The 13226-nt window shown below is 36.2% G+C and overlaps 1 protein-coding gene across 1 annotated transcript in view; it reads right to left on the bottom strand.

Moving 5' to 3' along the window:
* Nucleotides 1-13226, bottom strand: part of DIAPH3 (diaphanous related formin 3) — a 484064-nt gene that overhangs the window by 265287 nt on the left and 205551 nt on the right. The window contains exon 18 of the mRNA XM_032402899.1: nucleotides 6776-6871. Within this exon, the coding sequence (XP_032258790.1) occupies nucleotides 6776-6871 (96 nt within the window). The remainder of the gene's footprint in view (nucleotides 1-6775; nucleotides 6872-13226) is intronic.

Below are 13226 nucleotides of genomic sequence, written 5' to 3'. Positions count from 1 at the left end.
AATATAGATTGGATAAAATTACTAAGAATTTCAACATTTACATTTTTTTCTAATACCTCATATATCTAATATTAAAACACAACGATCTTCTCAAAAGCTATTGAGGTAAATAAGGATATTTTCACAGTATTAGATTCAAGACTTTTGCTGTTTCCTCCCTTATTCTACTATTAATGTCTCTTCTTCAGTGACAGATGTCACTTCTTGAACATACTCAGAATTTGCTACCACTAGCCCACTAATTTAGATGCTAAACTTATGTCATGTTGTCTATAGGCATTTTCATAGAAAGACAGCATTTTTTTACAAGATTGAGAAAACATGATCTATTTCTTTCCTGAAAGCTGTATTCCATATACCTGAGGATTCCATAGATCATCTACAAATAAGCAACAAGGGCACCGTCTGTGTTCTCATCACCAGCTTCACGGACACATTTCTGAACTCAAATAGTCATAAATATGGGATAACAGTGCTAGAAATTATGGATGGGTATAATCCTTAATATCCCAACAAGATGGAATGAATGATATAAATGCTATTGCAACAGAGATTAATGAAATTATAACAGGATAACCCCATAGTGGACACGAAAAAGCACAAAAATATATGATCTCAAAAAAATCATCAGTAAGTAATTAATAGGAAGAGAAGATCTAAATCCATAGATCATGTACAAAACAGGTTGTATATGATTGTAGAATTAAATGTAAATATTAACAAAAACAAATACTAAAAGAAATCTCACATGTCCATTTAGCTCCTTTATGGTAAGAGAATATCTTAATCATAAAAGTTGATGGAAAATACGTGAAAAGACTGATATCTGACACCATAAAAGGGAAACACCGTCAAAGCACCAAAACAATTAAAAAGCAAGGAAGCTGAGGGGATAAATCTGTGTCAAGATTGAAAGCATTTGTTTTTTCTTCATTTAGAATATCCTGAGATCTAAGAAAGAAAATGAGCAAAATGTACGTAGCCTTAAATAAAAGGAAAAAAAGACAAAAAAAATATGTAATATGTTAAACCTTAGGAGTAAGCAAACTGAAAAGGCAAATTGTTAAAACATACCTGAATTGTAAATTTAGTAAGATTAAGCAATCTTTGAAATTATTAATTTCCTTTGAGAAGCAATAAATCTCACTCAAGAAACCTAGTCTATGGATACAACATGGAAATATAGGAAAGATTATAACATTAAATACAAAGATCAAAGAATAAATACTCTGAAGCATAATATAGTCGTTGAGAGAAAAAAATATATACTTTTATGTAGTTTAGTCATTATGGCAAAGTGGAGAAATGCCCTTGAAACATCTATCTCCTCCATCCTGAAAAGGATATTTTTTATCTTAATCAAGAAATACCCTTTGCATAGCATAAGGTACAGAGCTCTCCAATCACTCCACTGTACAACTGAAACTAATCAAACATTGTGCACCAACTATACTTCAAGAATAAAAAATAAAACCTTGAAATATCTAAAAAACATATGTGCGTGCACGTGTGTGTGTGTAAATCCTAAATTCATTTCTAAGCTGTCCTGAAAGGAAGGAAAATAGAAATCCTGGGAGAAAAAATATTTAAAAAAAATGGAAGTTCGAAATAATGGCCAGGAAAAAAAGAAAAAGATTACTAAGAAGAAACAAGATGGGGGGGGGGACCATGGAAATAAGAAAAAAAATTTCATAAAAAAATTTTAAAAATTTATATATACATAAATATATTAAGCTACTATATATATAATATATATATATTAAACTCCTGACATTAAAAACTCAACCTATGGATCAGACGTCAGATAAAGAGAAAACTGAGGACATCAAAGACATAGGCAAAGAAGCAATCCAAAACACAAATTTAAAGAGATGGGAAAATACTAGGTTAAGAGACATAGAAGAGGAATAAAGTACCTTAAAATGTCTACTTGGAGTTGCAAAAGGCAATCACAAAAAGAACACAATTGAAGAAAATCTTATCTGAAGAGAAAATGTCAGAATTTTCCAGAATTATAGAGAGATACAAATCATCACAATAAGAAGGCCCAACAAATCCCAAATAGAATTGTTTTTTAAAACCACACTAGATCCTTATAAAACACATGGCGCTGGTAAGGTTGGGAAGGGGGAACATTCAAGCACTGATGGTGGCAGAATACATTTGGTACAGACACAGAACAGTATATACCTCGAGCAGGCAGTCACCTGTTTCTGCTGAGGGAAACAATAATAACTATTTTAGGTTTTTAAGCCCGACAGAGTCTCTGTCACAACCAGTCAACTCTGCTAGTGTAGCACAGAAGCAGCCATGGACGGTATACGGTCAGATGTCCTGGCTAAGTTCCAACAGACTGCGTTTCAACAAACCGGGAAAAGCAAGATTTAGCCTGAGGGCCACAGTTTGCCGCACCTTGCCTCAGTACAACCAAAAATGGGAAACCACCCAAGAGTCAACCAAGGGTTAAATGAATCAAGTATAGCATTCAAAGCATGTGTTATTAAAACTGCAATAAAAATGAATATACTGCAGCTAGATGCATTAATAAGGTATGATTTTATTTATGTACAATTCAAAGTCGGTCAAAACCAAACAACTTATTTAGGAATATGTACATGGTTGGTAAAACTATAAAGAAAAGAAAGGAAATATTTAAACCAAGATTTAAGATAACGATACTTCGCATAGGAAGGGAGGTAAAATGGGAAAAGGTAATATTTAAGTCTCTAAAGTATTAGTCATCTTCTGTTTCTTTAGCTGTGGGTGTTTGATTTATATCATTAAACTGTAACATGTATTTACATATTCACTCCTGTATAATATGTCATAACTATTCAATTAAAATAATTTTAAAAGAATAATATGAAAACAAAAACGCATGGGGGAAAAAAGGTGGCATAGACTGTGGGTAAAGCATTAAGCTTACTCAAGCAAAGTCTGGCTCCTGTGAGCTTCTCTCAAAAGCCCTGAGAATGTCCTGTGTGATTAAGAGTGTCTTTGTTTACCGGGGGCACTGGGCCACACTAGACAGTCTATGCTAATAATGTGATTTATGGTGGGGGCTTTGGGTCACTGTATTAGCCTGACCTCTCGAGGGTCTGAAAACTAAGGTCAGTCGTGCAGGGGTTCACCCATTACCAAGACCTAGTAAAAATGGTGGACACCAAGGCTTAAGTGAGCCTCCCCAGTTGGCAATAATCCGTGCGTATGAGTATTCATCATTGCCAGGAGAAGCTAGAGCTGTCCATGGCTGAAAACTTCACCCTCAGAACTCTCCTGGACTCTGCCCCATGTACGTCTTTCCTTGGCTGATTTTAATCTGTATCGTTTAAGCATGAGTCAAATAGCTTTCAGTCAGTTCTGTGAGTCCTTCTAACAAATTATCATACTTAAGAGTGGTCTTGGGGACCCCCAAACTTGCTAGTGTCCAAAGTGAAGATGGTCTTGGAGATGAAAAAAATTTGCAGATAAAAACCTTCTATGATCTCACACATTTTTAAAGTATATAAACAATATGAATAAACATAAATAATACAACATGCATAATGAATATAGTAACATATATAAAAAAAGATAAAAGGTTAACAGAAGAGTTTACTTTGCAAATGGACATAATTTATTCCTTGACTTTCTTCTATATTTGTAATTTACCCACTGCTTTCCGGTATTAATTATTATATAGTTAAACTAACATGCACATCAAATACCTATATTTATAAAGACTGAACTATGTTGTTTTTATAGCTTATGAATAAGGTTTTAGGAAAACATGTGCTCAAAGGGTAAAAAAAAAAAAAAAAAAAAAAAAAAGAGTTGAAAATGGCCTAGTGCATAACACACAATTCAGAAGACAAGCCTAGACCTTTAAAAAACAAATTAAAAGTTACTGAGAATATGAGATACTCATTTAAAGCCTCCAAAAGACCCATTAAAGTGAATATTTTTACTAACATGCATCTTATCCTTCAAAATGTGATTATATAGATCCCAGTGGGCAGCTCTGAGTTCAGTGAAGAAGTGTAACGTGTGCAGATTTTGGAACCAGTCACACATGTTTTCTTCAAGGGAACTTATAAATATTTAAATCTTTACATTAATTCATAGATTCCAGGGTTCCTCCCTTTAGAGCTCTAATACTCCAAAAATCTGGTAAAGCATATGATCCTTGTAAAACTCCTAAGGCATCTCTTGAGCTGGAGTGGCTAGAATTCCACCTTTTATGCTGAGCCCAGGGTCTCTGCCAAACCCTTTATGACCTCAAATACAGGGAGAACCTAAAACACCCTTGAATCAATAGGTAAATAAAGGAGTAGACTCTAGATCCTTTGCTCAAAATTCTATCAAATATTTCAGTTAAGAGAAATCTAAGAGAAAGTATCTCTGATTTCCAAGTGACAACATAGTCTTGTCACTATCACAAGACTCTTTTCAGAATTCAGTATCTCAAAAGACTGAATTTCACAGACAAAAACCAGCTGTGAATCAGACTATAATTACGGTCAAGATTATAGGTTGCTAAAGCTTCTTAAAGCTTAAATCGTAACACTTGCTACAATCAAAGAGGGCAAGAAGAATCCAGGAATGGATTACATCATAATACGACATGGTTTAAATTCTGGACTTTTCGATCTTATACTTTAAAACATGTTTACAATTAATTGGATGGATATATATCCTCTAGCTAAAACAACAACAAAAAACTAATATCCTCTGTATAATATGATTTTGTTATCTCTAAACAGGAATAGTATAACCTATATCTACTGACCATTTTCAAAATAAGCAATCTTCTTCAAGTCACTGAACTGCTATATCCATCCGTAACGTCATGCTACTCACTACCTATGTGATAGGGTTGTAGTAAAGATTAAAGGGCCAAATACAGAACTAGATTATAAAGGTAATCAGTAATTATTAACCATTATTACATTTGAAATCTCATTTAGCACATGTTCTATTACATATAAATAATACCAAAGTCAACTATTCAACTTTGAGATGAATATTTATACTAACTTATCATGGCTGACCCATCTGAAAAGAATTCTATTAAAAATGCTACTTCTTGGGGTGCCTGGGTGGCTCAGTTGGTTAAGCATTTGACTTTGGCTCAGGTCATGATCTGAGGGTCCTATGGCTCTGCTCCACGGGAGTCGCCTTGTCCCTCTCCCTCTGCCCCTGCTCATGTGCACACACTCTCTTGCTCTCTCAAATGAATAAATAAAAACTTTAGGTAAATAAATAAATAAAATGGTATTTCTTCAGGACCCCTAATGAGGCTGTTTAGAGTTAAGCCTAGGAATCAGTAACGCCAAGACATGGACACTTTTCAAGAAAAACTCTCTTTTAGATCACAGAAAATAGAACTTTTTGACATTATCTAAGTTAATAATGCTTTGAAATCAATGTTCCTTTAAGGCAAAAATTCCCTGAAATACCTGTATCATGTAACAGTCCCCAAAATCTTAGTCTAAGCTCGCACACACATACACATCCACAAATCATTTATAATTCAGACTACATGTCCATTACACATCAGAAAGAGCCCTGACACAATCTTCACATCAGGGTGATGGACACCACTCTGACCGGCCATCCTGGGTGCAGGGGAAAGAGCACTGGAGTTTCTCACACCAGCAATAAATGCTTCCACATGAAAGCTACCTCATCTCCACTTACACTGTCATTGGCCCAAGAAGTCACATGGCAACATCTACCTTCAAGAGCATAGGGTGTGCAATCAACTTGTGCCCACAAAGAGAGTAGTATCTTGGCCAATCACGTTAATATCTACACACTGTCCATGGGGATCGTGGCGCATCCACAATGCAGACAAGGGGTGGCCCCCTGTCATAGCAAGCAGGAAAGGATGGAGGTCTCAACCTGCACAGAAGGAATGTCAACTCTGTCCTTTACACTTACTGCCTCCGACAGAATTCCTTCTCTAATCCATAGCATGGATCTTTAGCCTCTTACCAAAGAATTTTTGTTCCCAATACTTGCTAAAAGCTCTCTTGAGGCATGTAGCAATGGAAAGGCAGACTAGAAGCCATGTTAACTTCCCATGACTCTTGATTCTCCACATTGGATTCCTCTCACAACATTAGAAAGTGATCTATACACATGGTATTATCTCGGTTCCAAGCAAACTATCTTTGATGCATTCAAGTTGCAGTTAGAAAGGAGTTAGAAGCAAAACTCTTTGCTCTCTTCTCCTCCTAGTAATTCAGTCAGGGAGACAATTCAATACTAAGTATTTAGCTCCTATAACAGTAATTAAATCTAAAATATTTCCAGTCATTACTTTTGAGGAAAGGCTTTCAACTGCTCAGATGGGATAATGGAATTCATTTTACTCATCATCCTAATTTCCATTAATATTCCAACCTCTTTTGTGTGTGATCAAGTATCAAAAATAATAGAGATTCGGAGGTATAAAAGAAATAATCCGTTATCACTTTTTAAAATATGATGCCATCACCTAAATTTCTTAACTCGTTATTTATATACTTAGACAAATGGTAGCTTTTTTCCCCCAGTTATAGAAGACATATTTTCATTCTAAATACTTTCCTTAGCTTTATTTTCTAATACGTTTTTGAAGAATTTAACCCATAAATTGCCTAAAGGGAAGGAATTATCTTTGAAGTTATTATGCAAATAATAAAATATTAAAATAAAAAAATGAAAAACAAGTCATAAAGAAAATGAAATAATTTACAGGAACCACCTCCAGTGTTTTACTAATGTGATAGTATTGAAATTTCATACGTACAAAGGTTCTGGGCAATTTTAGAATCTAAAAATTTAAGCTCTTTAATTTTTTTCTTAATAGCTTTCTTCTCTTCAAAATCTTCCTCTTCTCTTCTCTCTGTAAAACCAAGGATAGATCCACGTCAGTCAGGCATTCAGCAGCAAAAGGACAGGTTGTGAACTATTATCAAAGAATCTAAAAAAGATACTATTCTCTTAAATAACATGGTTATAAAAGTAATAGATATCCCAAGACCTAGACTGTTTTAGATAGGCACTAGTGGTTCTTACGCTAGAAAAACTGAGTAGATACTTGAAGGTCTGACAGCAAAAACAAAACTGATGTGCATTATGGAAACCAATACCACTGGGTACAAGAATGAGAACACTTAGCTCATTTGAACGGTATATGGGACACAATTACAGAAATGAATATACTTACACTTAAAGTAGGTTAAGAAGTTAGCTCTAAGAGTGCTAAGCAATCACACACACACAGCTATTTTATGTCTGAGAGACCACCCTTATTTAAAAATATAGCTCCTACTAAACTGGAAGAGTAGGTGGTTTATAATTTGGTTTCCAAATCTTTGAAAACAGTCAAAATTTGATATTTAGCTTATTTTATCTCAGGACGTCAGAAGCAACAAATGCATCTAACCTCCCTATTCTTAGTAAAAAATAAGAGAATAAATGTATCATGCTAAATATCAATCTATGACCTGTCCTTACAACAAGGTATAGGACAGTCAAGGTTAAGAGCTGGAACCAGTAGTGATCCTATCAACTTCCCTCTCCTTTGTGTCCACAGATGGCACTTCTGGTCAAAGCCAGTCATCTTACAAAATCAGGACCTTGATAACAAAAAATAACAAAGTGTTTTAGATATGTACAAATAAATCACTACTATTGGGGAAAATAGCTGCCAAAAGCATCTTCATACATATAAGATGGCACATTATAATTACATTATATCAAAAAAGACTATTATAATTACATGTTTTGGTACATAATGTGAGACAGGGATCAACTTTTATATTTTTCAAAATACTTATTAAGTAATTACCTCTATCATTTTATTAATAGTCATCTTTCTCAACTGCTTCTATATTACACTTTTATCCTATACTTGTTTTTCTGGGCTTCTAATTCTGGTCCACTGTTCTAAGTACTACATCTTAATTGAATGTCCAAATTATTTTTCTTCCCCTTCTAAACTTTCTTCCCTTTTCTCATTTATTTTTCCACATGAACTTTAGAGTAATTCAAAAGTTCCAGAAATAAAATTCATTTGAATTGTATTTGACTCATGAGACATTTGTAAATAAATTCAAGGAGATTTGGTATGTTGACAATTTTCAAAATTCCCAGTCATCAACAGGACATGCGTTTATAATTATTCAACTTAGTGCAGTGTTCTTTGTAGGCAACCCGTACATTCATTGTTAGTGTTAGGTGTCCTAAGTATATCTAAATTATACTCTTAAGTATGGGGATGGGAGGCAGAGAGATTGGTTAATTCTACCCTTTCCACTGTACTTTGTAACTAGTTACTGCTGGAATATAGAAACTTTGTTGAATTTTGCATACATGTTTTATAATCAGCAACTTTACTTATTCTTTCATTCAAATGAATATTAAGCACCCATTAAAAGGGACTGTGCTAGGCAATACAGATACAACGTTACACAAAACAGAGACATCCTGGCCTCACAGAATTTAAAGACCAAGAGCAGTGAATGCGAAGCAAATGTCAACTACAATACATAGGTAAGTCTGCAATGTTTTGATAAGAATCCCATAACCCATTCTTAACAGCGACAGTCTTCATGTAATAAATGATACCTAATCAAAAGCTTGAAAGAGGAAAGGAGTTAGGTATGAGAGAAGGTTTTGGGGTGGTAGGAGGAAGGATCAGACAACAGAAGGGTAGTGTTTGAAGGTTTCACGGTGCAAGAACTTGAAGGGCACAGAAAGAAGTGAGAATAACAAGAGCAGAGAATATTGTGTGGAAGTAAAGGACACCAGAAAGTAAGCAGATACCACATCATGCAAGACCTTTTAAGCCAGGTTAAGAAGTCTGGATTTTATCCTCCAAGCAATGAGAAGCCACCAAGGTTTAAGTACGAGACAGACATCAAAAGAATTGAATTTTAGAAAAAACTCAGGCTTTTCAAAGTGAAGTCAAAGAGTGGCAAAAGTAAAATGGGAGAAGGTCAAGACAGAGGGCGTTACAGAAATCCAAAGGACAATATATGGTGCCCTCATCTATAGCAGCAGCCACTGGGATGAAAAGAAGGGATGATTTCCAAAAGTAGAATCCAGCCTACATCTGCCTCCTAAATTCCAGATTGAATACCCAAGGGCCTCCTCTCAACATCTCTACTCGGTTGTCTAATGGGCACCTTCAACTTAACATGCCCAAAGCCAAACACACACACCCCCCACACCTGCTCTTCCAGCAGTTTTCTTCATCTCAAAAACAAAAATAAAAACAAAACCAAAAATGGGAATGCTCTTGTTGCAACTGCTGAGCTCGAAGAGCTTGATGTCATCCTGTTTCCTACTATTTCCCTCAAAATCATAGCCAATCCACCCAGCAATCCAGGCAGCTCTAACTCCAACATGTTCCCTGAGCTAAGCACTCCTCCCCATCCCCCTGGCTCCTACTTTTCCTCTGCTCAAGCCCACCATCCTTTCTCACCTGCATCACGACTGCTTTCTAACCCATCTCCCACTTCCTGGCTTGACCATCTGCTGTCGCTGTACCACAGGGCAGCCGAAGACTCCTGAGCAACATTAATGGAAGCGCTTTGCTTTACTGCCTTACGTGGAACAGCAGTCCTCACTCAGTATTCCCTAGCACCATCATTCTGCCCCTTTTTTTGCCTCCAAAGCACCTACTCTTCACATACTATAAATTATCTTTCTCCCCCCATTACAAAACAAGTCTCTTAAATGTAGAAACGTTGTTCATCATTATATCCTTAGCACCCCAAAGTAAGGCCTGGAACACACATCGCAGGTATTCAGTAAATACCGGTGGGGTGTATGTTTGTATGTATGAAGCTGCAGACCAAAGGAGAAAGAAAGGGCACTCGGGGCAACCTAAACCCAGCAGATGATGATGGTGCTTATCTAATTCAGCAACAAATGAGAAACAGGTTTGAACAGTCCAGTTTTAAACACGTTCTGTTTGAGCAGCCCTGGCACATCCACACAATCACATGTCAGAGGCAACTGTATGTACCAAGGTGGAAAAGAGTAATCTGGAATGGAGATACAAGTACCTATCCTACCGGTTATTCCACTCACTGTCCTAGATTTTCCAGGAACCAGCAAAAAATGACACGTTTGTCACCTTATTCCTAGTATTTAAACCTATCTATCAGTTAAAGCTTTCAGATGAAGGCTAATAAAAATTATGGTAGTGGACTTCCTTTCCTTAACCTGACCAAATGGCAATCCTCTACTTTTTAGAAAATGTACATTTTTCTTATCTTTATCTGCAAAAAAAAAAAAAAAAAAAGCCAGATTTTTTTAATCAGTTCATTTCTCAACACCAATATCCTTTGACATTCTGAAATATGTTCTAGCCTATCTAAAGAAAAAAGTCAAAGAAACTAGTAACCTTTAATTTTAAGCAACATGCTCTGCCCATCTCCTAGGCATTCCACTGAACACATTCTGTTTCATTTGCTCACATAATTCTCATCATCACTCATACTACTGCTATCCTCATAATCACAATGAGAAAAAGAATGCTTAGGGCAAGTAACTTCAGGCAACGGATCTGATAAAAGAGTCATCACAAGACTTTCTCTCCAATATTCTTTCCACTAGTTTTGGAATATATTAGGCATCACATTAAAAAAAAAGAGGGGGGGTGGATAACCAAGTAATCTTGACCAGTTCTACCTCCAAATCGAGGCTGAAATGATTTTAACTAATTCTGCCTTTTCATGAAAGTGACAGAGTCTGAGTTTAATGTTATCAGCATACCCATAATGCAATGAAATTACGGTTTTTCTCCTCTCTTCTCTGTTACCATATAGTCAAAGGGTGGTTGGAAAAAGACGGAACTGAAATAGTGAGCAGAATATGGATAAAGGGATAAGAAGCAGCAAAGTTTTCTGAGATAACAGGATTAAAACACACACACACACACAGTAGAAATCAGATAATCACTCTATTAGTCAAATAAGACTGATTTGGATAAAATCTTCAACATGGAAAAATAATAAAAAGTGAAAATGAAAAAAAAAAAAAAATTAAGCCAGACAGATAACAGACTGCCTAAAATCAGTGTAATACCAGTGAAAACGTTTATGCAAAGGTCCTGATAAAAGAGGACCCAAATGTTGGCAGCAACAATAAACATGCATTCAAGAGGAATATGAACAAATGAGGATATTTAATGGAAATGAAGTTCATACACAAAATCCTATTCATTTACCTGTGGTGATGTCATTTCTGTGAGCTACTACCCAGGACAGAGTGTAGGGTCCTGCAGGCAACTCAGGCTGGGCATCTCCAACCAGGTCCTGCATGCCCAGCCCCACCACATACCCACCACTGAACCCACTGTGGCTTACATTCCTCATCTAGGACCTTGGGACATTGGCCCTCTAAGAGGAGTTGTGAAAAGGAAATAGGACAATAATTACCTTCCTGTAACCTTCCCTCAGGCTCCACGGTAACAGGGAAATAAGAGACAAGAATCAGAAGGCCTAACTGCAGTTTGTGAGCCAACAGAGGACATTTTGGACTCATCCCATCCACTGGTAGAGCTCTTTTCCTAAGGCTATTATAAAATACACTTTTACTAAAAGACTAAATTTTCTCAAGATGAAACTCTGAATCATAAAGTCAGACTATTAGTGCCATCTACACTTGGGATCTAGCTTTTTTGCCATTAGAGGCCTGTGTTTAATCTTATTTCCTAGAGACGCTGTGTAAGACGGCATTTTTCCAACAGAAGATTAATACTGTTCAAAAACGGTTCTGATCACTAACACAGCATATGCCGCATTTTATGAGGGTTTTATGTCAGAATGAAGTCAAAGATGACAAAACTTTCTATGTTGCCAAGAGCCATGAACTGAAAAAGTCTTTTTTAATTACATTTTCTCTTTATTCTTTTTCTATTTTCAAAGTTTCAAATATAGCAGCAAAATTATATAAAGAATCTCCTTTCAAAATCTTTGCTTTCATACTAAATTTTCCATTAAAAATCATAATTCCATGGTACATGGTTATACAGTTTATTCCAGTTCATTTTCCATTATGCTCTAATCAGATTGATTAAAAATGTGACTTTTTTCAGGAGTAAGAGTCCACATATTCTATCATACATTATTTCACCATTGCAAAAAATTCTAGAATACACAGTCCTAAATGTGTAAGTGGCTAGTGGAGGCACAAAAGGCAGTAACCGTTTTCTCTTTCCATAATGGGATATTCTAAATCAATGAATGCTACTAATAACTGTTTATTCTATTTTTATTGGCGCTTCCTGGTTAAACGTATCTCATGTCAGTATGTTTTTAAAATACTACACATTTCAATTTTTTTCTGGTATTCATCTGGCACAAATGCTATTAAATTTTACATGTTAGATGTTCACAATAAATTGCCTTTGTTCATTAGATTACACTAGCCTTGAGAGGATAAAAGGAAGTGTACCAGATTAAATAAGCATTCTCTATGACACTGAGAGAAGCCAATAAAATCATCTCAACTACAGAAATAAAGCAAGCATATATCATGTACTTAGGAAATGACAACAGAGGCCTAGCACAATCTTCACATAAGGTAAAAGGCAGGGGCAGGAAGACACCCCTAAACTAGAAATTTTTGTGTTAATTGCACTTGTTTTTCTTCTAGCTTTCTAACTGTTGAGGTTCTAAGAGGCTAACAAAGAGTATCAAGATTTTATAGGGTCCAGATTCTAGAAGAACCATCTCTGAAGTTTAGCCACTTCATTCTACTGATGAGGAAGACTAAGCACAGAGGTTTATGAGTTACTTGCCCACAGCCACACAAAGGGTGAGGTGGTGACTGCCTCCCCCCCCCCCCCCCCCCCCCCCCAGAAAAAGGACACTGATCACCACACCACAGCCAAGAGCAGCCTCTGGGGCGGGGAGTCCACGTGAGGAAAGTGATCTGCAACCCAGCACGTAAGACAAAGGTAACTCCTCAAGCTTTGCATTGACACTTGATAGAATTTTCCCTCATGGTACATGTTCACTGAGAGAGAAAATGGGGAGGTGAATGGATCCAGGGGAAGAAAGAGAGAGATGTTTGGTTTCTTGAGCACAGTGAGGATTTAACGCTATGGGAAAATGTATAGCTCCAAAGGGAATTCTTAATTTCACCCATCACTACCTCTCTTCAAATGGTGGTTAACTGTGCTTCAGTTACCCAGCAATACACTGTGAAAGGAATATACCTGGAAATCTCAAGGGTCAGAA

The sequence above is a fragment of the Phoca vitulina genome, unplaced genomic scaffold, assembly GCF_004348235.1.
Source record: "Phoca vitulina isolate PV1807 unplaced genomic scaffold, GSC_HSeal_1.0 scaffold5, whole genome shotgun sequence".
Lineage (NCBI taxonomy): Eukaryota > Metazoa > Chordata > Mammalia > Carnivora > Phocidae > Phoca > Phoca vitulina.
This window is presented reverse-complemented; position numbering and strand designations above follow the sequence as displayed.